At 43.9% G+C, this 13,342-nt stretch overlaps 1 protein-coding gene across 1 annotated transcript in view; it reads left to right on the top strand.

Annotated features, from left to right (window-relative positions):
- Positions 1 to 230: 230 nt before the first annotated feature.
- The window catches only part of flii (FLII actin remodeling protein), a 22,693-nt gene continuing 9,581 nt past the window's right edge, over positions 231 to 13,342 (top strand). The window contains exons 1-16 of the mRNA XM_084488693.1: positions 231 to 339; positions 983 to 1,093; positions 4,579 to 4,650; positions 4,888 to 4,968; positions 6,433 to 6,680; positions 6,914 to 7,017; positions 7,326 to 7,501; positions 8,908 to 9,065; positions 9,395 to 9,479; positions 9,952 to 10,099; positions 10,232 to 10,362; positions 10,496 to 10,603; positions 11,177 to 11,281; positions 12,066 to 12,245; positions 12,922 to 13,004; positions 13,251 to 13,325. Of these exons, the coding sequence (XP_084344819.1) occupies positions 277 to 339; positions 983 to 1,093; positions 4,579 to 4,650; positions 4,888 to 4,968; positions 6,433 to 6,680; positions 6,914 to 7,017; positions 7,326 to 7,501; positions 8,908 to 9,065; positions 9,395 to 9,479; positions 9,952 to 10,099; positions 10,232 to 10,362; positions 10,496 to 10,603; positions 11,177 to 11,281; positions 12,066 to 12,245; positions 12,922 to 13,004; positions 13,251 to 13,325 (1,928 nt within the window). The 5' untranslated portion in view covers positions 231 to 276. The remainder of the gene's footprint in view (positions 340 to 982; positions 1,094 to 4,578; positions 4,651 to 4,887; positions 4,969 to 6,432; positions 6,681 to 6,913; positions 7,018 to 7,325; positions 7,502 to 8,907; positions 9,066 to 9,394; positions 9,480 to 9,951; positions 10,100 to 10,231; positions 10,363 to 10,495; positions 10,604 to 11,176; positions 11,282 to 12,065; positions 12,246 to 12,921; positions 13,005 to 13,250; positions 13,326 to 13,342) is intronic.

Raw genomic sequence — 13,342 nt, 5'->3', positions numbered from 1 at the left:
TTATACATCCATCATGGGAACTACAGGAATGATAACTGTCGTAATTTATTGCACACATTAATTGATAGTCATTTAAAGCAGGGGCAGTTAGTTAGTTAAAAATTGACATTTGAATCAATGAAATTTAAATTTGTAAAAATAAAATAAGAAAGTCTGGGGTCCGTCATTGGCGCAGGCGCAGTGTTGTGTGTTTGACGTCAGCCCATCCCACCAGTGGCAGACCAAAATAGACCAGTGAGACAGTACGACACAGACAAGCTAACCTACACACCAGAAATGGCTTCCACCGGAGTTCTCCCCTTCATAAGGGGAGTGGACCTCAGTGGAAACGACTTCAAAGTAAGCGGACCGGGCTCTATTTACTTGTTATAAATCGAATGGTTAGCTTAGTAGCCCAGTGTGCCAGGCAGCGCACTACACCGACGCTAGCCCATGCTAAGAGTTTAGCCCACTAGCTTTGGGCGTTAGCCAGTTGTCATACATGACATGGCCCGACTGGACTGGGTCACACGTTGACGTCATAGTAGTGGGGTGTAATGGTCCCTTTCTGGTTTGGAAAGTTGCTTTAGATTTGACACAGTCTCCCAATTGGGTGTACCAGTCTGGACCTGTGGACAAAGCTTTACTTGGCTGACACTCTCACAACAAGTTCCACCGCCCAGAGAGTGTTTGTCGATGGCTGGAGTTAAGATGAGCCCATGGCCAGACAAGTGGTCTTGTTCCGTTCACAATCAGATCATCACGTCATTACAGCTGTTTAGGGGAGAACGGTGGGCTAGTATGTGTCATAACCTACTTTAGCCTACTTTTGGCAGCCAGTCTTGGTGATAAGAAAAGCAGTTCGTCTGGCAGTAATGACAGCTGGCATGGACCAGGGAGGAATTCAGGCGACAGAATAGCATGAGCGCTGGGTTCTCGGTTGACCCTCATGTAGTAGCTTCTAACAACCTCTTATTGCTTTCCCTTCTTTGCTCCCACACAGGGCGGTTATTTCCCGGAACATGTCAAGTCTATGAGCAGCCTGCGATGGCTGAAGCTGAACCGCACCGGACTGTGCTATCTCCCCGAGGAGCTGGCCTCTCTGCAGAAGCTGGTGAGTAGTTTTATACAGCAGATAGCCGAGCACTCGCAGCAGTCACTCATCCTCCAAACCAGAGGACCTGTATCATATCAGTAGACGCGGCGAGTTGTAGTGCTGCGGGTGTCTTTGATTCATTTTGTTTACCCTTGGGGAAAGGAATGTAATGGTCGTTCTACACATGCTGGTGGTGATACACTAAGGAAGTAAGAAATAGAGCTGATACATCTGTCTCTCTGGCCCTCTCAAGGCCTCTTCCATATGTTCATCATTCACTTCAGTTCAGAGATCACCCCTATTATTTAACATTCTTATTTGGTGCACCTTATGATGATTGTAACAGAATATGTAATGGCAATACCATTTAAGTTCATTTTAAGTAACCTCAGAAGGGTCGGTGATGTTCAACCTTCTACATGTTGCCATGACTCTGGAGAGATTATCTATTAATATGTTAGAAAGTCATGTAGTCTTCTTCTTCTCCTCAGAGGGGAATATTGGCAACGTAAATTACAATGACGTGTCATTACTTTGTCTATTGTTCTTTGTCTTTGACTATTTGTAATTTCTGCATCTTTATTCAAAAACTGAACATTACTTCAAATTCACAGTGCAGACTGAAGTGTCAAAATAACAGGTTATTGCTCCAACGTCCCTGAGCTATTAAAAGTAATATAAAATTATAAAAAAATATAAAAACATAACTGTATGATATACATTTATGTATATATCTACAAAAATGAAAAGGCTCCTTTCTTAAAGTGCACAAAATTTGGTTTTCAGTTGTTTAAAAGTGTAAAGTGACACACACACACACACACACACACACACACACACACACACACACACACACACACACACACACACACACACTATTAACCAGCTAACGCTTACGTTAGTTTAATAAACGTGTCATGCTTGTAAAGCTGGATAACGAATAAATTAAAACACCAAACGAGAAACAGGAGATACTAGGTAGATTTATAGTCCTCCGTAAAGTGCTGTACGTAGCTTCGGAGACCCTCTCCGTAGCTCTACGTGCGCATCCAATATTTTTTAACCATCCATCGACGCCAATAAAGGACCAAATAAGATTTGCTTTGGAAGTTTATTTAACACTATTTACATGGCAGATGCTTCATTAATTTAGAGTTGCTTACAACGGATGTCAACAAACTCTTCCCTCCCGGACATAATGTACACTTTACATGCACGTTCTTGCCTTTGACCTCAATGAATTTGAAGTAGTGCTTATATCTTCACCTTGAAAATGCCAACTTTTCATCGGATTGCTCCGGACTCGCCATCTCTGCTGCTTCTTCGAATCTGTTTGGTGTGTGTGTGTGTGTGGTGCGCGTGGCCTGGCTTGTGTGTAAAAACACAGGCTCCGATTGGCTACCATGAAACATAACTCTGCCTTAGCCAATCATAATCGCTTATCTCGTTGTTAAATCACACAATCTCCTCACTAGCAGTATGTGTGTGGAGCCAGGGGTGGGTTCGGATTACGCAGTTTATTCAATCAATTCATAGTAACGCACCGCATTTAACGTTCAGTAACAATAACGGCATTGTAACGACGGAAACAGTAATTAGTTTGATTACCCCGTTACTGAAAAAATAACGGCGTTACATGCTACATGCTACATGCTATCAATCGCGTGAGCAAAATATTGCAATACTAAACAGAATAGATTTTTTCCGCTACCACTTTTTGTACCTTAAAGGCCACAACCAGCTTTGTTTTGTGTTTGTATATATATACACGCCACCTGCTGGTAGGAAGAGTTATTCCCTCTTACGCAGGTGCAGAAAGTATGTGCTTGTTGGCTGTTGGCTGTAGTCATTGTGCTGTGTTGAATTGCACCTTTTTGGCCAAGACACTCAGACGAGTCTCTCGTCGCGGCTAGTTCTTTAACATTGTTTGGTGTGTCCGGGCCTTAACAGTATTTCTGTGCTGTTGAGAAAACTGTAACTTGCGCTTGCTGCACTGAACAATGTCCTGGGTACTGAGCTGTCACTCAGAAACTCATTAACCATTAGGGACGCATCCCTGAAATAAAAACCTGCTTAGGCGAAAGGTTTGTGTTGGAACTGCGAACCCACAGAGGGATAAAGTCTGATAACAGGGTGTCCGCGCATCCTTAAAAAGTCTTAAAAAGTCTTAAATTCATGTTTCTAAATTGAAGGCCTTAAAAAGTCTTAAATTCGTTAAAAATGTCATATGCTGGTCTTAAATACTGTAACTCAAGGTCTTAAATTTGTCGGGGCAGGACTATTTATTTTTTTATTTTTCTCGCGGGACTTTTCGGGAAGGACACGTAGAGAGGCTTCTTTCTTGCTAGATACTTGGTCGGAAACATGCCATTAAACTGCACTTGTACTTACAGCTTTTGAACCAGAGAGCACTGAGTATCACTTTATGTTCAATAAACAGACAAAAAGTCAACTTGAATGAGTCTCATTGAGTGTCACACATGCTATGCTTGGGTTGTAATACAGTGGGATCCCCCCCACCATCGCGTGCTTTAGGTCTTAAATTTCATTCAAGGTGGTATTAAAAAGGTCTTTAAAAAGTCTTAAATTTGACTTGCTGAAACCTGCAGATACCCTGGATAAGTGAGAACGAAGCAGAGGGAACTGTAAACAAAAGGACATATTAGAAAATACAAAGTTTACATGATTACAAAAACAATAGTTTGAAGCTATATGTTTTACCCTTGAGGTAAAACGTGCTTCAGTGAGTTTTGTTTGGATTACATGGGTACAAATCTGATTCCATATAGAGACATATTCAGCCGTTCAGCTTAAGCATCCAACAAACCAAGCAAATGATCCCTGTGAGAGATACAGTGGTTCACATTCCCTTATTTTGGGGTCTTGTTGTGTGTTTCACACATTTCTGTTATGTCAGCAATCACACACACACACCTGAAAGGATTATCTAATCCAAAGGCCATGGTAATGAGTTGGAACTTTTCGTTAGTGAAAGTGAATACCATGAGCTTTTCTAGCTTTATCTAAGATATGTGTTTGCTTACCTGACGTATTCAACGGTTCATTTACCCCTTGAAAAGGGTAAACAATGTGACATAGTGTGTCATACCGTGTCACACGGTCAACAGTATTTTAGTAAGCCCTATTCATTCACATTAACAGCTGTTTCCCTATTTCACTCATTTCACAATAATAAGTGATCATTTTCTCTCTATGATCTACTACTTTCATGTTGTTGGTCCAGTTCCCTTCAATGCAAGCTGAGATTAAAAAAAATTAAATCTCTGCTTCTGATGGAGTAAAACACAGTATGAACAAAATCCCAAATGGAGATTTTTTTTTTTTTTTTTTTATGTATCCAAATTAGTGTGGAGATTGCATTTAGTATTTTACATCAGATGTATAAATTCCTCAATCATGCGTTGCAAAACCATGGAGGGTATGGAGATGTGGTGGTTGTGTCTAGTTACCCTTAACTTAACTATAACTTTTTTTCTCTCTAGGAACATCTGTCTGTGAGCCACAACAGCCTGACAACATTACATGGAGAACTCTCCAGCCTGCCCAATCTGAGGGTAACCCAAACACTCACACTCACACAAAAAACACACAGGCAACATTGTCTACATTTGCATTAGGGGAGGGAATCCCTCCCTTGTTTTACTTTATTATAATTATGTATTTTTGTCTTTAATTACTGTCACTCAAACAACGGTTACTTTTTGGAAAAATAACGAAATGCCCGCTAAAATCCTTGTTTAACTGATTGACCCTATACTAAAGAAGGGTTGTATGTTGTTCTCTGTGTGCAGGCGGTGGTCGCCAGAGCCAACAACTTGAAAAACTCTGGGGTTCCCGATGACATCTTCCAGCTGGATGACCTATCAGTGCTGGTACGCTGACTGCTATTAGCAATCTCTCCATCTTCTGTTAGCTGTTGCTAGCTTCTCGTTGATGTCTCTAATTTCTGTAAGCTTTTGCTAGCTCTTGTTTGCTTGGCAGTCTTAAAAAGAAAATAAAGTAAAACATTTTTTTGAATTCCTCTGTATCACAAAGAGGACAGTATGGGCTGTGACTTTGCTATTATTATTATTATTAATGTTCATTATTGCTTGCAATGCTGAAATATTGTATGCAAAGAAAAATCAAGTCAAGTCAAAACCTGGCTGAACTCGTCTGATTCCGGCATCAAGACACCACTTTGGACTCTTGCAATTATATCTGCAATGTTCTAGCCTACATGAGTAACCAAACTAATTATCGTTTTCGACTACAAAAATAAGTGTTTGTTGCAGCCTTAGTCACAACCTCTCAGGTTGCAGGTACAATAGCTGTTTCTAGACTCTCTTAGCTGTGTCATGCATCTAGTCGCCCTCTGATTGTCATAGCCTGTATAACATAATGTATGTATAATGTGTATAATGTATCATGCCATTTGCACAAACATTTGTGTTTATTTGCTTGTTAACAACTCTGTTGCCATGGCAACGTGTACGTCATAAAGATGACCCTTTCCCACTTTCAATCATGGTGGTGAGAAGTTTAGCGTTAATGTTATCTTTCAGGACCTAAACATGAGGTCTGCATAATTGGTTTTCCTCAAGTGTTCTGGCATAGTTTTTAAGATCATGATAGTACAAGACAAGTTATGTTTGTATTGCCTAGCTACAGATTCATATCAAAAGACTTAAGATACTCCTTAGTGATGGATAGAAAACCCTTTCTTCCATCGGCATGTTGCAGCTGTTTCCTGTTTTATTGAGAGGAAGGGCGGTTGAAGTTACTCGACAGATTAGCTAGGTTGCTAGTCTTGAAATGGCGTGTTTTGAAAGGGAACTATTTGTGTGCTTCTTCCTCTGAATTCTGCTTGCTGTAAAAAAAAAAAAAAAACATTTTTTTTTTTTAGATGAACCTTTGTCCACAATTTGACCACAGCAACACTTGATGTAGAGCTCAAAACTTAATGTTGAAATTGAAAGCCATGATATATATATATATATTTTAAGGTTCAAACCAAATGGCCAAAGTCTACCTGTAGCATCCTTGAGCAAATTGCCTAACTTTGGTTTTTGAGAAACATATTGCACCACACCAACCGTTTTAGTCAGCAGCAAGACTTGATTTAGTACTTGAAAGTGTACCTTCAACCTGAAAGCCATGCTATACAGTGAATGTGAAGTTGACAATACACTGCTGATTTTGTGGTTGAATGCACCATGTTTATAGGTCGCTCGTTTCTGTCTCACAAGATGGCGCCCGGGCGTGCCATCACTACACGTTCCCTATTCTATCGTCTCCTGTCGCTAAGCTCTGCCCACATACACCTTCACCTGCCTCTCCGCTCCCACCCCCACCAGGACCTGAGCTTCAACCAGCTGTCCGAGGTTCCCCGGGACCTGGAGAACAGCAGGAACATGCTGGTCCTCAATCTGAGTCACAACGCCATGGAGGCTATCCCCAATCAGCTGTTCATCAACCTGACCGACCTGCTGTACCTGGACCTGGGGGACAACAAGCTGGACAGCCTGCCCCCGCAGATGAGGCGCCTGGTTCACCTGCAGACGCTCGTCCTCAACAACAACCCGCTCATGCATGCCCAGCTACGGTGAGCAAAGCGGTGCTCCTATTTGAAGGGGATCGAGTAGAATGGGTTTTCATTTTCCATTTGTGATTCTGAGCCAGAAAGAAACTGACAACTATACAGGTCCCTCGACATGCAGAGATTTCTGACGTGACGTGTGTGTGTGTGTGTGTGTGTGTGTGTGTGTGTGTGTGTGTGTGTGTGTGTGTGTGTGTGTGTGTGTGTGTGTGTGTGTGTGTGTGCGTGTGCGTGTGTAGCCAACTGCCTGCCATGGTGGCTCTACAGACCCTCCACCTGCGAAACACCCAGAGGACCCAGAGCAACATGCCCACCAGTCTGGAGGGCCTCACACACCTAGCAGGTATACACACGCACACACACACTCAAATGTTGTTTTTATTAACAAGTTGTGTTGCACACGTCCATTTTGGATAGACAACTTGCAGGGTTGCCAATATGGACTGCGTTTTGCATAGTCATGTGAGTCATGTAGTACTCGGCCAACGTGCCAGTACAAGCTCTATGCTGACATTGCCATGTAGACATCCTTTGAGTGTTATGGATTCCCACAGCACCTGTCCCTCAAGCCCCTCCCTCCCTCCCTCCCTCCCTCCCACTCACTCTCCTCTCCTCGCCCTCTCTCGCTCGGTCTCTCTCTGCTGCTGCCAGACGTGGACCTGTCCTGCAACGACCTGAGCCGGGTGCCAGAGTGTCTGTACACGCTGGGCAGCCTGAAGAGGCTCAACCTGAGCAGCAACCAGATCACGGAGCTGTCCCTCTGCATCGACCAGTGGACCCAGCTGGAGACCCTCAACCTCAGCCGTAACCAGCTCACCTCGCTGCCTGTAAGAACCAGGACCAACATGCATCTCCCCCCCCCCCTCCCTCCATTCCTATTATGTGGTAACTAGGGGTGTAACGATACATGTATTTGTACCGAACCGTCATGGTACAAGCACTTTTGGGTGGTTACAGAGGCGGGCCGCGGTACGTAAATGTGGCGTACATAGCGTTAATATGGTGAATGGAAAGGCTTGTTTTGCAGTGCGGAACTTAAACTTAAAACTCCCCCCCCCCCCCCCCCCTTCACAAATGTATTAAGTAACAAGAGGATACATAAACCATAGGCCATATCCTCTTTATTTGAAACAGGTTATCAACTTAATCAATATCAAGTGCCACTATGCATATCACAAAATTAGGCTATGCAATGAAAAACTAAAACGGAATCGGAACTGCACAGCGCAAACAATGACATGACAACTCAAACAGGAGACAGCAGCAGGAGTAAAGCCTATAGCCTATCTGCAAGAAATAATAGTTTCTTAATGTTGTTTGCTAGAAACACCAATCCATCCACTTGATCTGGATCAAGTGCGGCTCTCTTTTTATTCATGATGTTACCTGCGGCAGAGAACACACGTTCGGAGCGCACAGACGTGCCTGGCACACAGAGAGAGAAGTGGGTAATTGTTGCAGCCCGTGTCTCTCCACCAATGCAGCGTGTTGCTGTCAGCGGGGATGACTTGGGGCCGCAATTTACCGCTCAGGCTGGCTGCTCCGTGCGTTATCCATTTTCAAATCAGGATATATTATTCGCTGGATGAGAGGGCAAACAATAAAATGAAAAGTAAAAACCAAACGGTCTAATCATAGACTGTAAAATGCACTACACAACATGGCACTTTAAAAAACGGTTCAACTATGAACCATACTATCCTGTACCGTGACTTCAAAACCGAGGTACATACCGAGCCGTGACTTTTGTGTACCGTTACACCCCTAGTCATAACCATTAAGGTTACACTTGAAATTAAAGTATTACTTTAATTTTAAGATTGAAGTATATACTTAAAATTAAAGTAGCTATTTACGTGTTTGCACAGACAAAATGGCAGGTCTGCGGCCAAACAGCACTCAGTTCAAAGTGACTGCGTTGTTCTCTTGTTGAAATCGGCGTGTTGGACATCCGTTGACAGCCAATGTGAAGAAAAATTTAGTTTCAAGTATATCTGTGCCTTAACACCCTTCGGTCCCCCACACTTCTCTTTAAGAGCCCCTAATCCGCGAACCCTGATTCCTGGCCAATAAAGAGATATGACAAATAGATATTTTTTTTTTTATGATGCTTTAATCCAAATTGTCTTACAGTATCGTAAGCGCATACATGGGTGGCCCCATTGGGAATCAAATCCCTGACAGAAAATAACATTTTATTACAATTCTTCTACTCGTCTTGTTATTTCTTCAGTCGGCCATCTGCAAGCTGTCCAAGCTGAAGAAGCTGTATGTGAACTCTAACAAGCTGGACTTTGATGGGGTTCCGTCCGGAGTGGGAAAGCTGGTCAGCCTCACAGAATTCATGGCTGCCAACAATAACCTGGAGCTCATCCCAGAGGGGCTCTGCAGGTGGGACACGCACGCACACACACACACACACACGCACGAACACACACTTTGCCACACACACGCACGAACACACACGCACGAACACACACACACTTTGCCACGCACGAACACACATCTTTGTAAGATATTTACTTAATAATAATTTATATGGTAATTGATGTGCTTCCACCCTATATTAAAGATAATTAATAATTAATTGGTTGATTGCTCGGTTACGCAATAAAAAATCTTTTCTAAAGGGGTACATTTTAAACGCAGTTGTCTGACAAGGAGCAGGCATGCACATCGAAGATCTAAGCAATGCCATGTGTGACGTATTTATTGTGTAGGTGTGGTAAGCTGAAGAAGCTGGTGCTCAACAAGAACCGACTGGTCACGTTACCTGAAGCCATCCACTTCCTCACCGACCTAGAGGTAAGCCATCCTACCTCCATCACCCCGCGCACGCCGCTGCAGTCCTACCTCCACCACCCCCATCGGCCCCCACACTCATCACCCCCATCCAACCTCCACCACCACGACAAACATCACCCCCATCCATCCAACCCACCTCCACCATCCTTACCACCAACCAACTTCAGCCCTCATAACCATCCGTCCAGCCATCAACCCTTGCAACTGTTCTTTGGTATACATAGTAACAGTCATCACAATGAACACTGAGTTGTGGCTTTGCTGTGGTGGATGCTTTTGTCCATTATGTGTCTTGACTTAAGTATGGGTGGCTCCAGTCTGTCTGTCGCTCTCTCACTGTCTTACTCTTAAACGTTAACTCAGACTTTATTAAGCAGAATCACATGACTGCACACAAGTACCGGTAAGAGCTATTGATGTTCCCATGCATCCTGTCAAGCGTTATGGATCCAGTCACTCTCTGTCTCGTTAGATCCTGGACGTGCGGGAGAACCCCAACCTGGTGATGCCTCCCAAGCCCCTGGACCGCTCGGCGGAGTTTTACAACATCGACTTCTCCCTGCAGAACCAGCTCAGGCTGGCCGGAGCCTCGCCCGCTACCATAGCTGCGGCCGGAGGAGGTGTGTGTGTGTGTGTGTGTGTGTGTGTGTGTGTGTGTGTGTGTGTGTGTGTGTGTGTGTGTGTGCGTGTGCGTGTGCATGTTTGTGTGTTCATACATTAACCAACATTTGACCCCCCCCACCCCACCCCAGGCACCACCCCTCGTGACCCCATGGCGAGAAAGATGAGGCTGAGGAGAAGGAAGGACTCGGCCCAGGACGACCAGGCCAAGCAGGTGCTGAAGGGCATGAGCGACGTGGCCCATGACAAGAAGAACCAAGAGGTGACCACAGAGACCGCTTAATGTTGACCATGTGCTCGTCTAGCTGTTCTGCAGCTAGGTAAGGGGTAATGGGTTGGATTATGGTGTTTTTGAGCTAAAAGCGCAGTTGTTTTTCCTCTCTTGTTCCCAATAGGAGAACGGAGACGTGAAGTATGGTGACCTGAAGACACGACGATGGGACAAGAGTTTGGAGAAATCTCATCTGGATTACTCTGAGTTCTTCCCGGAGGACGTGGGACATGTACGGACTGGGTTCCTCTGTTGGATGGGAGCCATTTGAATCATTTATTATTCTGTATTCACGTAGAAGAGAAATTAATCGAAATCTGCAATGAATTTTCCTAGAAAAAAAATCTCACTAGCTATAGGAAGAGAGGAAATAGGATTCAAAAAGACAATATGAGTGCACAGTAGTTATATCTTTAGGATACTTTTATTCAACATGAATTGCATCGATTTGTTTAAACATCTTAAGAGTTGATGGAAGTTGGGCATCATGTGTTAGGATGCTTGCAGGTAGACTGTAAAAGTTGGGGATCGAACCCAGTAGCTTTAGCTGGGAGTCACAGAACACCCTAGCCACTAACCTATCCACCCCGAGCAAGGCTGTTTTTTGTTTTTTTTTGTATGTAACGCCCACTTATCAAATCTCTAACCTGGATGGGAAGCTGGCTAAAAAGTGGATTAGGAATTGGTCATTGTAACAATTTCGTTTTTTCAAGGCCATATAAAGGCTCCATAGCAGTGAGGTTGAGTGTCAATATTGGTGTGGTATGATGATCTCACAATGCCTCTATCTGTGTCCTCCCAATAGATCCCAGGTGTGACCGTTTGGCAGATAGAGAACTTTATACCCATGCCTGTGGATGAAGCTCTTCATGGAAAGTTCTACGAGGCCGACTGCTACATCGTCCTCAAGGTATCCCAAGAGATAATGACAGCGTTGTCGCTGCACATGCTAACTGCTAATAATACAGCTAATGCTACTATTGCTATTATTACTGGAAATGCTTGTGATAAGAGTACTGCAATTTACGCTGCTATAGTCTTGTTACCGCAAATGTGGCCGCAAACTGCTATTATTACTGCTAATACAAAAAGAGCATCCGATGACAATGGCAGCCTCTTGCTAATATCACTACTATTGACACTGCTAAGACCAGACTTATTTGTAAGAATACTAAGAGAACCTAGTTACATCTTGTCCAGGACACCTTTGTAAAAAATGTGTTAACCTCAAAAGGCTCTCCTGGTAAAATAAAGGCTCTTCTGGTGCGAATGCCAATGTTAGTAACGCCGCTTTGCTGAGGCTATTCCAACCCTTTGGACTGAATGCTACGGACCAATGCGACTGATGCTAATCCCAGCTCTAATAATATTGCTAAAATGACTACTATGGGGCGCCCCAGTGGAGCTCTGGGCTAAGGCGCATACCATATATTAGGCACAGTCCTAATCGCAGAGACCCAGGATCGAATCCGGCCTGGGTCATTTACTGCATGTCTTCCCCTCTGTCTTCCACACTTTCCTCTCTGTCTCTCTCTATAATAAAAGCTGAAAAATGCAAAAAATAAATCTTTAAAAATGACTACTATGCTGTTACTAATACTTTTGACACTTTTTAACGGCTGCTACTACCGTCATTACGACCATTACACAGGGATGAGTACATTTTTTCTAACCTCCGTCTCTCCCGGTTGCAGACATTCCTGGACGACAACGGCGCCCTGAACTGGCACATCTTCTACTGGATCGGCCAGGAGGCCACGCTGGACAAGAAGGCCGGCTCCGCCATCCATGCCGTCAACCTGCGCAACTTCCTGGGCGCCGAGTGCCGGACCATCCGGGAGGAGATGGGCGACGAGAGCGAGGACTTCAGCGCCGTGCGTGCAGTAGAAACACACTCATCACACGCGCGCTCATACAAACGTACACACACTGGGAGGCCGCATGCATCAGTCACTTCATGTTAATAGGGGGATGCTGGTATGGGACGTGGGGACTTCCGAGGGCAGCCTCGTGAGAGCCTCCTTCTCATGTTCTACACAGTTCAGTCTGGTTCTCATTGAAACCATCCGTATGTCCTTCGATTTTGTGGGTTTTGTAAGACTGTTTTCTAACCCTGTCCTTTGAGACAGAGGCCCGCCCGTCATATTGCAAAGGTTGCATTCGGAAGCACACCATTAATGCATTTGATGATGATAAACAAAATATCACAGAGCATAGAGCACAATTGTGAACATTTACAATCATGTCAATTTACAATAGGCAAAATGTGTTGGCGTCGGCGGACTCATTTTTAAAATGAGGATATTAATGCTGTGCGCCTCCTCTTTGCAACGGAATTTAAGACATGAAACCATTTCATTTGTTGTACGAGTTGTCATGCACGCAGGCTGCCACTCTGTCAGCTATTATCAAAATTGTATCTCTCCGGTCAAATTGTCAGATTGAAATTTGCTAATAATCTGTCTAAATAATAGTATAAAATAATAATAGTGTGTCTCTAACTCATTTTCGTGTGTGTGTGTGTGGGTGTGGGTGTGTGTGTGTGTGTAGGTGTTTGATAATGAGATCTCCTACATTGAGGGAGGAACGGCCAGTGGCTTCTACACGGTGGAGGACACAAACTATCCTGTCAGGTAAGTCGATACCTGAGGTTCGTTTCTTTATTCTATTGGAATTGATCTGTATTGGAAAGTGCATTGCTGAAGATACTATTTTCAAGTCCAGTTTACATACTAACCAGGTTCCGTGGTCAATAGTGAAATGGTATTTGATGGCAAAACTAGTTTGGGTAATGGGGTAAATGCGGGCTATTGAGGTCTACTGTGATGTGCTTGCCATGCTGTACCTCATTTGTGTCTCTATCATTCTGTTATTAACAGGTTATACAGGGTTTATGGCAAGAGGAATATCCGTCTGGAGTCTGTGCCACTAAAAGGTTCATCTCTTGACCCACGGTGAGACTCACTTACTC

Source organism: Micromesistius poutassou, assembly GCF_964030765.1.
Source record: "Micromesistius poutassou genome assembly, chromosome: 1".
Lineage (NCBI taxonomy): Eukaryota > Metazoa > Chordata > Actinopteri > Gadiformes > Gadidae > Micromesistius > Micromesistius poutassou.
The sequence above is the reverse complement of the archived record's forward strand: the minus strand, read 5'-3'. Positions and strand labels throughout refer to the sequence as shown.